Source organism: Pseudorasbora parva, chromosome 9, assembly GCF_024679245.1.
Source record: "Pseudorasbora parva isolate DD20220531a chromosome 9, ASM2467924v1, whole genome shotgun sequence".
Classification (NCBI taxonomy): Eukaryota; Metazoa; Chordata; class Actinopteri; order Cypriniformes; family Gobionidae; genus Pseudorasbora; species Pseudorasbora parva.
The window spans coordinates 17,286,980-17,299,924 of record NC_090180.1 but is presented as its reverse complement, the minus strand read 5'-3'; the positions used below and the strand labels follow the sequence as shown (position 1 = coordinate 17,299,924).

Below are 12,945 nucleotides of genomic sequence, written 5' to 3'. Positions count from 1 at the left end.
ATTTTCTGTAGGTAAATTTATAATTACACTGTTGATATTTCCCATATACCTAACCCTACCCTTAAACTTAACCATACCGCCACATCTGTTTAACTTTGCCCGTATCTCACTTCAATATCAGCAAAAGTGTTTTGCAATACAATATGAACATAATAAGTACACTGTACTTATTTTCTTGATGCAAGTACATAGTAGGTAAGGCCACCTAATATAAAGTGGGGCCAAACAAGTTTTTAAATGCTTTTTGAAACACCAAGACATGGCGTCATTATTTTCTAGGCAGCAAAGTTGAGTCAGGTTTTTGATATTTTCACATGTGAGTTCCAAATGAAATATAGTATCACAAGATAAAATGGAATTTTAATTATGATTTTTAATGTTTTGAAACACTAAGAGCTTTCCACTACTTTTCAGATAGTGAAAATGCATTTGAATGTGTGAAGTTTCAGACAGTTTGCCTAAGAAGTTCACCCTAATAGGACAGTTATAAATGAAAATAAAATTTTAAAAAAATGATGAAAATGAAATCCTGATAAAAATGGGCAAAATGTCAGAATTTGGAAAATGGGTTGAGTCTTAAATATGTGTAAAATGTCATTTGTTTAGGTTTTTTTTTTTTTTTTAGCTGATTTCATAATTAGTCCCATAAGTGCTTTGGTAACATTTACAATAGAAACATGATTTAATATATTAATTTAATAACCACGTTAATTCATAATTACATCATCATTTTCATAAAAACAGCAGAAATACAGGAAATAGGCAGCCTTTGAGTCAAAAAGGTTTGAGGCCCACTGTGTTGAACACAAGAGCTGCCGGTATTTGACCACAGGGCGGCAGTGTGACTCAAATGACTTAAATGGCCAGATACTGTACCTCATGTCCCACATTAGCTCTGGTCTACTGCTGACTTCACTATGCAAGTGACACTTTGCAACTCAGTTTACTATTTATGCTGTTTTGTTTCAGTCATATTTAGTAATCTCATCCATGTGTTCGAGCTGGTTTCCTGTGCAAAATTCAATGAATGGACAAATGGAGATCTACATGAATATGTCCAAACTGTGGATAAAACGAAATAATTGCCGATAGACAACCAAACAAAATGCTATAAATTATGATACTGCCTACTGTATCATGCTATGCAAATTTTTAAGGCCTCTAAATTATCAAAACAATCACCTGAAAACCCTGTTGTACACAATCTACTGCTTGCTTTCTGTCATATGATTGATAGTTTATACAAATGTATCGTTTTTAGCTAGTAAAAGGGATTTTAGTATAATTATAACCATGTCTAACTTCAGACTACGGTACACATTTTTTTTCCTGTGAAATATTTACAGATTTTTATAAAGTAAGCAATCACATGGCAGTTGCTTCAATGCATTTAGGGGTGTGGTCCTGGTCAAGACAATCTCCTGAACTCCAAACTGAATGTCAGAATGGGAAAGAAAGTTGATTTAAGCATTTTTGAGCGTGGCATGGTTGTTGGAGCCAGACTGGCCGGTCTGAGTATTTCACAATCTGCTCAGTTACTGGGATTTTCATGCACAACCATTTCTAGGGTTTACAAAGAATGGTGTGAAAAGAGAAAAACATTCAGTATGCGGCAGTCCTGTGGGTGAAAATGCCTTGTTGATGCTAGAGGTCAGAGGAGAATGGGCCGAAATAACCACTCGTTACAACCGAGGTATGCAGCAAAGCATTTGTGAAGCCACACCACACATAACCTTGAGGCGGATGGGCTACAACAGCAGAAGACCCCACCGGGTATCACTCATCTCCACTACAAATAAGAAAAAGAGGCTACAATTTGCACAAGCTCACCAAAAGTAGACAGTTGAAGACTGGAAGAATGTTGCCTGGTCTGATGAGTCTCAAAACTCGATAGAGTCAGGATTTGGTGTAAACAGAATGAGAACATGGAGCCATCATGTCTTGTTACCACTGTGCTGTGTTGGTGGTGATGGTGTAATGGTGTGTGAGATGTTTCCTTGGCACACTTTAGGCCCCTTAGTGCCAATTGGGCATTGTTTAAATGCCACAGCCTACCTGAGCTTTGTTTCTGACCATGTCTATCCCTTTATGACCACCATGTACCCATCCTCTGATGGCTACTTCCAGCAGGATATTTCACATGTCACACAGCTTGAATCATTTCAAATTGGTTTCTTGAACATGACAATGAGTTCACTGTACTAAAATGGCCCCCACAGTCACCAGATCTCAACCCAATAGAGCATATTTGGGATGTGGTGGAACAGGAGCTTCGTTCCCTGGATGTGCATCCCACAAATCTCCATCAACTGCAAGATGCTATCCTATCAATACGGGCCAACATTTCTAAAGAATGCTTTCAGCAACTTGTTAAATCAATGCCACATAGAATTAAGGAAGTTCTGAAGGTGAAAGAGGGTCAAACACAGTATTAGTATGGTTTTCCTAATAATCCTTTAGGTGAGTGTATAATATACATAATATATTGGTCATTGGTGTTTCCATGGTTTCTACAAAATAAATAAAAAATCCTGGTTTTAAAAAAAGTGTCCTGGTTAAAATAGCTTATTTCTCTGGATTTAAACATTCTTGGAAACATTTTGGAATTATCTAAGTACACAAGTTGTGCCTTTAGATGATACACAACATAAAACATTTTAACTTAAACATTTTTCTTTAGATTTTGGCAAAAAGTTCAATAAACTATTCTTAAAAAATAAAAACATTTTCAGACGATTATTTCCTTTACAGGTTTAAACAGATATATCTACTTAATTTAGCAAACAGTATAAAACTGGTTTCCCAAAGAAGGTGGTAAGAATTTTTGCACCTAACGACAATTTCAACATCCCACCATGTGACTAAACAGCCAGACGAAATAAACACTACAAACAACTAGAAAATAACTTCCTGGACTGCTTTATTTACATGAACACATGCAAAGGGGCTGTGTGGTGATTTCATCAGAAACTGTGGTTAGGGTGGTCAATTACTTGAGAATATTTGACATAAATATAATTACTCATGAGCACTGTGGTCTTACGTCAGATATATATGAACACAGTTGGGTGTAAATTATTGGAGATTTAGACACAGATTCCATTTGGGGTCAAAGTTCATAGTCGTGATGTAGATGATAATATATAAAAGGAATAGTTTATAGTCATTATTTATTCCCTGTGAATTTCTGTAGAATCTACATGCGGCATTTTAGAGTGAACTATGCCTTTAAGAGCACAAAGAGCCTAAGGAGTAAGGACGTAAAAAAGGAATTCATGTAAAGAAGAACGTGTGTGTAGTAGCATTGATGTGTTGTGAATTAATGAGTATGTTCAGCACTAGACATGCTTTGTACAGATGTAGCCGAGTCCAGTCCTAATAGCGTGCCTAAGTACGACTGCTCTCGAGGGTCCAGCATCTGGTCCGGCCGCACTGGGTGCACTATATTGGTGGGCTGAGGTGTGAGGGTGTACTTCTCTAAGAACACAAGGTCAGTGGCGGGCTGGTAGCCTGTCTGCTGTTGCTGGCTAACAGCCGGAAGGACGCCATGTGGCACCCCGTGCACTGCAAGCTCAGTGTCCTCTGTCATCTGTACGGGGATGAGTGTCACAGGAACGCACACATCAGCCGCCACACTATGCAGCACAGTCTTGGATGTGTTGTGGTATGGTTTGGGTGTTTCATTTGACCCCGACGGCTCGGTCAGCTTGCTAGTGGGGGCCGCTGGCAGGTTCTGCTGTTGTTGGTCGAGCAAGCGGGCGCTGTGCACGTGGTCCACGTGATACTTCAGCTTGTCTTTACGCTTGAAGGTAGCACTGCAGTGCGGGCAGTTGAAAGGACGTACGTCTGAGTGAATGACCATGTGTTTGGTCAAAGTCTTCTTGATGCGGAAGGTCTGGTTACAGATCACACACCTGTGGGGTTTCTCACCTGAGGACAGCAAAATATTGGATAAATATTTATCAGAAAAAAAATTCATTATTTTGCATAATGACCAATGCAATAAACCAGTTAGCGTCTGTTTTAAGATGTTTTTTTGGGGAGCTAAATTGACTAGGACCCTTTGTCTAGGACTAAATTGACTAGCACAAACCTTAGTAAATCACCTTTGCGTGATTCCATTACTTCAGTGGAAGAAGGTCAAAATACCGGATCACAGATACACGATCATATATATATATATATATATATATATATATATACACGTGCCTCCGTGGATCGGTCAAATGAGCTGATCTATGATCGTGCCAGTATTTTGACCTTCTTCGACAGTGTGTGTGTGTGTGTGTGTGTGTGTGTGTGTGTGTGTGTGTGTGTGTGTGTGTGTGTGTGTGTGTGTGTGTGTGTGTGTGTGTGTGTGTGTGTGTGTGTGTGTGTGTGTGTGTGACCGATGCTATCAAATACAGCCTTTTACATTACAGTATGCCATGTGATACTGTAAACAGATTACTACACTTACCATGGTAGAGACTGCCACATTACTGTAACTTACCCATAAGATTCAGTGACGTCATATGGATGGCACAGTAAGAACATTTACTGTATTGCCAGAAAACTCTGTTCTAGAACCTCATGGCTGTGTCATACTTCAGCACACTTTTTGATAACACACTGAATAGATACTATTACAGGATTTTATGATACATAATTTAGGTAATGCAAATGTATTTTCTAATCTGGTTTCTGTAGCTTGTGTTACTATAATTAATTCACCAACAAGGGTCATTTGAAACATGTATAATGCAATGTTTGCTGTTGAATGAACTTTTTAAAAGTACTAAACTGAAAGAAGATCATACTGTTGTTTTGGTGATTAAACCAAATGTTCTCATTACAATAATCCTGTGCTTGAAACAATGAGGACAATGTGGACTGAAAATTTGTATAAATATTTAAATAATAATGGGATCAGGTTTTAAAAAAGAATGTCTAGCTGTATTACGAGTGTGATCAGTTTGTATTAGTTTGTATTCAGTTTGTACTGAGTTTTTAAAATGTACACCTTACTCTAAAAAGAAAAACTGTAATTTGTTTCCTACAAAATATTTTAATGGTAGTGTATTTTACCTGAATGCGTTCTGAAATGTGACATGAGGTTTGTCTTCCCCCTGAATTCTTTCTTGCACACCTGACACTGATGCACAACGGCTTTATACCTGTCAAAACAAAGCACATGATCATGAAATCACAGATCTCACATAACCAATTTTGAATTGCATAACAAAGACTGCATGTATCATCACAAAAACAATGTGTTTGTTTCCAAAATTGATATGTGTGTGTGTGTGTGTGTGTGTGTGTGTGTGTGTGTGTGTGTGTGTGTGTTCACATGCCTTCGCCAGATCTTCTCTCCCAGGTGAATGCTTTTATAATGGACAGTCAGGTGATCGGCACGTCGGAAGCATTTTCCACACTCTTCACACTGGTGCGCTCTCTCCCCTACACAAAACAAATGTTACAAGATTATAATCTGATATACGCACTTATAGAGCAGTCATGAGCAGGGTGAAGAATCTAATAAGGATATTTGAATAGTTTCAAGATGGATTTCACTGTTTTTGGCCTTAAAGGGATAGTCCAAAATGGTTACCAACATTCAAACAGGACAAATGAATGTTTAGAACAAAATGAAGGTGAGTATGATGAAATAATTTTCATTTTTTGTGTCAGTTTTAGGGCATCACTGAAGCGCTCCAGACATGATGGCTAACAAAAAGATGCCGGAATTATGCTAATTAAATTAGCATGTGAAATCATAGTATGTTTAAATTTCTTGCATTTGTTCATAACTTATTTCTGGAGTTACTGAGACCACAAAACAAAAATTCAACTTTCTTCCTAAATGGCAGTCCATTTGAATTTGAAGAATACCTGTATGAATTTTTTTGTGTTTCTTCAGATGATCATGGCGAATGAAAGTTTTGCCACACTCTTCACATTCATAGCGCTTGTCCTCATGATGGACACGAAGGTGAAGCCTAAAATAAAGACAAAACAACAGCATTGGTAATAACATCACATTTAATATTATATCCAATCACTTTTAATTTGTTTTAAATGCCATTCAAACCCCTCACCCGTATGTATTTTCAATGGCATATTATAAACTTACGAGAATACTTTATTACTTGAAAGAAGTAAATATACATTAATGAGCACATCTATTTTTGAAAGAACTAAGTGTTTTTAGCTAAGAATAAACTAAAAAAGTTACACAGTGTAGCTTTAACTATTCATCTGTACATATTCTCTCAGAATGATTTTTTAGGGGGGAAGTGAACCATGTTTCTTGCATACAGTAGTTACACTCTCACAGACCTGTAGGAACTTCCATGACGGAAACTTTGTCCGCATATGCTGCACAGGTGAGGTTTTTCCCCGCTATGGATCCTCAGATGCTCTCTGAGGGTTGTCCTGAAAATATGTTCAAAGATTAGAGCTTGTTTTTGAATAAAACATCCAACCATTATCGCACTTGCATACAGTTTTGGTAATATCAGTGTTTCGAGTATAACAGCAGCTTCTTACCTCTCTCGAACTGATTTGCCACACAGAAAGCAGGTCCATTTCCTCTTTCCCCCGTGTGTGCACTCTATGTGACGTTTGCGATTTCCGGTGTCATTAAACTGACGACCACAGATGTCACAAGGAAAGGGTCCTAGATATTGGACATTTTGTCAACATTAAAGGTATGCTCTGGGTTCAATACAAGTTAAACCCTTTAAGGGCTCTATCATACACCCAGTGGCGCAATGCTGCGTCAGGCACAACGCAAGTGTTTTTTGATAGTTTCACCCCAATGTGGTTATTATTTTAATGTCCTGCGCCATGTTGTTTAAATAGCAAATGCATTCGTACCCATTTGTGCACCCAAGGACGTGCTGGTCTGAAAACAAGGTGTGTTCAGACACATTGTTGGCGTGTTTCAATTTTGAGGCAACTGAAATAGATCAACTAAAACCTGGTCTAAAGTCAGTAGTGCAGTATTTTTTTGTATTATTTAAAGGGCGCCTTAGTCTGCTTATTACACACACAGGGACGCGAAGCACACAAACATTTTTAAATATTAAAAATAAAAGGATTCCTCTCTGGAGAAGTGTTCAGTCATTCTGCTTGCAAATTCTGCCATGTAAATAGCGAATCCACCTTGGCGCGGACGCAACTGGCTTTTAAAGGGAATGGAAACTCTGATTGGTTTATTGCATGTTACACCCAAAACACACCCATAACTCATTAAGATAAAAGGGACATTACTTTTAGACCATGCATCGGACGCGCCAACAATTTCCCCCCTTGTTAAACTAGCAAAAGTAGATTCGAACACACTCTAAATGCATCTGCACCGTGCGCATTAGACCATGCACTTAGATTGTTAAAATATGGCCCCGAGTGCTGTTCAATACCACAAAAAAATAAATAAATAAATGGTAAAGCTTTACCCAAATGGAACTTTTCTTGGTGCTTCAAACGGGCAAATCGTGATTTGAAGTATTCGTCACAGTAGGCACACTTAAAGGGTTTGTCCTGTGAATGTAAGATCATGTGCTCCTCCAGATGGGGGCGACGACTGAAGGACTTGTGACAGATCTACAAAAGCAGCAATATAAAAGAAATGATACAGGCAATTGTAAAATTGTTTGCAAACAGCATTGGGCTTCAAAGCATTTTGTGGCCATTTGAATGCAGTGCATGCAATAAATGACAAGGCAAATGACTCACGTCACATTTCCAGCCTTCACTCTTCTTCTTCTTCTGAGTAAGAAACTCCTGGAGGTGGTCAGGATGAAATCTATTCATAGAGAATGTGTTGGACTCATGGTCACATACAAAGGCAAGGTAACAAAGCGTAATATGTATTGGAAACTACAGCGAGTTACTTTGCAAAAGACGTCCAATAGATGGCTGAATAAACTGAACAGGAAACATAATGCTAGCGAAACAGAAGAATGCACCTTTTTGACATTTCTAGGACTCTCAGAAGCAGGAATGTATAAAGTGGGTCTACAGCAAATATGATTCTTCACAGAAGCAAAAGAAAAAAAATCTTTTATAGTTTTTACACAACTTTCCAGAGACAGCTTCAAATTCACAGGTCAGCTATATATTTGCTAGGTTTACAATGTTAATAACTTTAATTAAGAAGACACCGAACGCACAACTGCCATCTATTAAAGGGATAGTCCACCCCCAAAAAATTGTCCATCATTTAATCTTATTTCATAACAAACCTGTATAACTTTTATTCTTCTGCGAAACACAAAAGAAGATATTTTGAAGAATGTTGGTAATCAGACAGTTCCCATTGACTTCTATTGTATGGTCAAGAAATATAATGGAAAAACCAAAAACGGTACTTTCTGTTCCACAGAAGAGTCATACTGTGAAAAGATTTAACTTCTTGTGCTGAGTTAAGTCACATTTCACTTTTAAATCAACAGAAAAACTAAATTATATTTTACATAAAGAAGATGAAGTCCATTGTATGGAAGCTTGTTTCCGCCATTGAATAAAAAAGAAAGCTAATTGCGACTTTTTATCTCAAAATTCTGACATTTTTCCTCACAACTGCAAGGATACATCTCGCAATTCTGACTTTATAACGCACAATTGCAAGTTTATATCTCTCAATTCTGACTTTATATCTCGCAACTGTAAGAAGAAAAAAAGTCACAATTCTCTTTTAAATTGTTTTATTCCATTGCAGAAACAAGCTTCCATACCATTTTGATGACCATTAGGAATTCCCTTTACGTTATTTCATGACATTTCCAAATTGTCCATGGTAATTCTTTAATGTTATAACTTGAAATGTTGGGGTAATATCAGTCCACAGGTCTTTCTGCCAGAAAGATTTTGGCATCTTCATGTGCAAATTGCAGTTAGGTTTTATTATGTCTGTGGCGTCCTCCTAGCTTTGAGTAGAACCCCATTTCAGTGAGTTGAAACTGCCGTACATTGTGTCTAAAGGTGGACTTGACTCAGTGTAGTAGTTGGCAGAGGTCAGCGATTTTTCACTGCAATCTCGCATCAAGGTTTCTCTCAAGGCCACATCCAGTGAGGTTGGCTACAGTGTCATTGGTATTAAACTTCTTGATAACATTATGTGTGTTGAAAAATCAAGCTATATGGAGATGTGCTTGTAGGCTTGAGATTGTCCATGCTTTGCAATAACATTGTGTATGTGCACTTCACATAGTTCTCTGGCTTTCTTTGTTTTGTCAATTCTTTTTGTAGTACACATAGTGACAGAAAATGATTCAAACTGGCTGAATATGTGACTGGTATTGAACAGTAGGGTTTAAAGGGTTGAAGAATTGAGAAATAAACTTTCCCTTGATACTTTGATATATAAAAGTTCATAGTGATATACGAATATCCTGTACGTTTCGGAGCTGAAAACGTTCTTGTTAGTCAAAGAAAAGATTTTATTGCACCCAGCCTCAGCAAACGAGAGATCTCAGAATATGTCGACCATTGATGTCATAAAGCATTACACCGCCTCAACAGATAATTATGTACGCCTACTTCTGTAGTGCCGCTCACCAACTCGTGGAGCTAAATGGATCACGCTACCAAGCAATGCCAAAGATAGCAAGATATTGCGCTGTGCCTGGTTGCGGATGAACACAGTCCTTGCATACGCTTTCTTCGGATTCTAATATTAGGAATGAGTGGATGAACTTTATTTTTAATGAAGTTCCAGCTCACGTGCATAAGAGGTTGCATGTTTGTTTGTTTCTTTTCACTGCGGAAAAGTATAAAAAATAAAAAATCCAGTTCATGACCCCTTTAATTCCAGAGTGAACCTCACTTGCTTGAAATGGAATCATTTTTAAGTACTAGAAGGTGGCAATAATGTGGACCTACCTAAGATTTATGTTGTTTTGGTCTGCTTCACACCAAAGACATGCAGATACCAAAATATTTTAGCTTAGAAATTGTCACAGTACAAAAACAATCTTAATGGTCATAAAATATGCTTTATTTTCTTCATGCACATGTAATAACTTCTTTCTTTTGATTTTTGTGTTTTGTTTGTCATGTTTGTGAAATCCGGGATTGGGCCGGGATCCCCACTCACCTCTTCACGTGTCTGCTAAGAGTCTTCCTGCTGGCATGAAGCTTGTTGCAGAAGGGACATTTGTGTTCTTTCCTCTGGACGGGCATATCACTGTCATGTTTCTTCTTGTGCACGGTGAGGTTTGATTTGGTGGAGTAGCACTGAAGACAGATGTCACACTGGAAAGGTTTTTCTCCGGTGTGTACTCTGGTGTGACTCTCGTATTTACCTGCAAAATGAGGAAAAGTAAAGCAGTGACACAGATAAAGCCATTACATTAACAACAAAAATGGCATTAATATTTCTTTCTTTATTTTTTCAGTTGTATTGCCCTGACATTTTTTTTTACTTAATTCCCAAGGTGTATCCCAAGTCAGAATTATAGATTTAAGTTTTAAACTGTAATCACATTTACAGTATTACTGTTTCAGTGTATTCTGGATCAAATAAATGCAGACATAAAATCCTACCGATCCCAAAATTCTGAACGCTACTGTATGAACTGCATTATTAATGTATGGTTAAATAAATAAAGATATAAGACAAAAAAAAGTAACCGATTACATCCGTCAGCCTTTATAGTTCTTACCTATGCGATCAAAGGTCTTGTCACATTTGGGACACTTTAAAGTCTTTTTGTTAGCGCTCTGGACCACAACAGGAGCCAGTCCCTCTGGAAAGACATGACCGGTGACCTCCGTCGCTTGGCTTTGCTCCTCAACAGCATTACTGGATGTGGGTTCGGCATCCTTCTGGGTCTCAGTCTGCTCCCCAGCCTTGAGTTCTGCCACATCTTTCTCCTCTTGCTTCTCACCGCCTTCGCATTCTGCCTCCTCGACCTCCATAGCAGTGGGAGTTTCTTCTCGCCCCTCCTTACTACTCTGCTCTCCCTGCTCATTTTGTTGCTCTTCCTCACTTTGGTCATCCTCTTCCTCCTCCTCCTCCCCCCTCTCCTCAAAGTAGGCATCATCATCTTTTGGAGTTTTTTCAGTGGGTTTTCCAGACAGGACGTGGCCATTTCCACTCTCCTGGCTCTCAAATTTAGCAGGGGTCCTCCTCTGACGACCAGATCTGCGGGCAGTGACCGCAGATGTGCTTGCCATGTTTTGTTCTTCCTCAACACGGCAACCCGTGCTGTGCGTCTTGGCTAGGTGATTCTCCAGAGATTTCTTGTAGCAGAATGTGCGACTGCAAAAGGAGCACTTGGCTCCCACTGAAATTTGGACATTCGGGACATCTGGGGTCTCCAGTGGAACCTGCTGAACATCACTTTTTTCAAGCGCTTGAGCTGGTGTCACCCACTTCGCTAAAAGATTTACAGCTTCCATCATATCCAGAAAACAGGCAGCCTCAGCCAGAGAAGGAATCTGGCTGTCTGAAACTTCAAATTCAGACGTGTACAGGAAGTTGAGTAAGTGTCCAAAGGTGGAGCCCTCTATGTTATCAATGGTAACATGGTGCAATTCGGGGTTTTCACTGAATCTGGCATGAAAATAGCCACTGCCAAAAGCCAAAACCACTTTGTGGGCATGACACATCTTCCCACGGACCGTGATGGTTATGTCACAGAAGGAAGGCAGTTTCTGACGGTCTTCGTTCAAGAACTTCAAGAAACAGCCATCACTTTTGGATATTTGCAGATGCCTTTTTTCCTGTTGTAGACAAGAATCTTTTTTGGCCACAACGACATTGCTCCTGGCATCACACACTGTTGGCCCATCACATGTTGTCTTCTGTGTTTCTGTGCTACTGATATCCTTCACTTTTGACTGCTGGGATGGACTGACTTTCTTCTTCATGTTTAGGGTTTTCAACACAAAACTTCCATTTTTAACACTGAAAAACAGACTTGCACAAACACTGATTCTTTAGTACTTGGGCAAAACTTTTTTTAAATATATATTTATGTATTAAAAAATTATTTTGCATTAATCTGTTCAACGTTTATAGATATTTTATTACATAGGAATACAACTTGCTGCTCTCCCCCCCCCCCACAATTCTTCTTTTTTTCTTTTCTTTTTTTTTTAGTTATTCCTTCAGTCAGGATATACTATAAATGGAAACAAACAACAACAATACAATTCTAATAGCTAGTAAAACTGTGGGACATCTTTTTGTCCCATATTGGACAACATTTTGACTAACTATTAATGCTGATTATGCATTTACCAGCGCTGTCATTTGTCAAAATAACTAAATCATTCATGTCACACACTCATATGCGTGGACGTGGAGTTTGTAACTTCAGACAGAACCAAGCATTGACAGTGCCATATATGATACGTTTTGCTTGCAGTATTGCACTGGGTAAGAAAAATGACACTAACGAACAAATACATTACAACATTGACAACATGCATTAAATTGTACTCACATTCCTTAATTTAGTGCACTGCAAATAAGAACAATGAAAATCTGAAGTGAACCACCCCTTACGGCCCCCCATTATGTCATGCTCCCACAGGGCCCCTCCAGAACAGGAGTGCGTTGACAAACGACCCTAAAATGGCCCATGGCAAACTGTAAAAAGCGACTTGTTTCTCAATTTTAGACTTACCTTTAAAAAGATTTAAAAATACGGAGGTGTTTTGAAAAGGCCTCTTATTTTTCCTCTGTATAAAAACAACAAAATTATAAGATTATAAAACGCGCGTCGTGTCCTTTTCCATCGTCAAGGGTTGCGACGTCTCAACAAGCTGTTTGGTCATTGGCTATAGGCGAAACATCTTTCTGTTTCATTGGTTAACATATATAGCGTATTCATCCTCTTAAAATAACCAAAAATAACCCGTGTATAACTTGTAATATAACGAAAATTAATAATTTATTGTTTTAATTAATAAATAATACTAATATGGATAATTGCAACGACGTAGTACATA

The 12,945-nt window shown here is 38.4% G+C and overlaps 1 protein-coding gene across 4 annotated transcripts; it reads right to left on the bottom strand.

The window, feature by feature from the left end:
• Nucleotides 1–2,914: 2,914 nt before the first annotated feature.
• zbtb41 (zinc finger and BTB domain containing 41) lies at nucleotides 2,915–12,757 on the bottom strand. 4 transcript variants are annotated; one of them, XM_067454163.1, is made up of 11 exons: nucleotides 12,621–12,757; nucleotides 10,650–11,908; nucleotides 10,082–10,289; nucleotides 7,720–7,789; nucleotides 7,440–7,587; nucleotides 6,529–6,658; nucleotides 6,319–6,414; nucleotides 5,872–5,978; nucleotides 5,334–5,439; nucleotides 5,068–5,156; nucleotides 2,915–3,930 (listed from the first exon to the last, which is right to left on the bottom strand). In XM_067454163.1, the coding sequence occupies exons 2-11, from the start codon at nucleotides 11,857–11,859 to the stop codon at nucleotides 3,320–3,322; spliced, it is 2,775 nt and encodes a 924-aa protein (XP_067310264.1). In that variant the 5' UTR covers nucleotides 11,860–11,908; nucleotides 12,621–12,757; the 3' UTR covers nucleotides 2,915–3,319. The 4 variants fall into 4 exon arrangements, with proteins under 4 accessions (XP_067310264.1, XP_067310265.1, XP_067310266.1 ...); XM_067454164.1 differs by having other exon boundaries at nucleotides 10,650–11,896; XM_067454165.1 differs by lacking the exon at nucleotides 12,621–12,757 and adding an exon at nucleotides 12,438–12,487.
• Nucleotides 12,758–12,945: the final 188 nt, after the last annotated feature.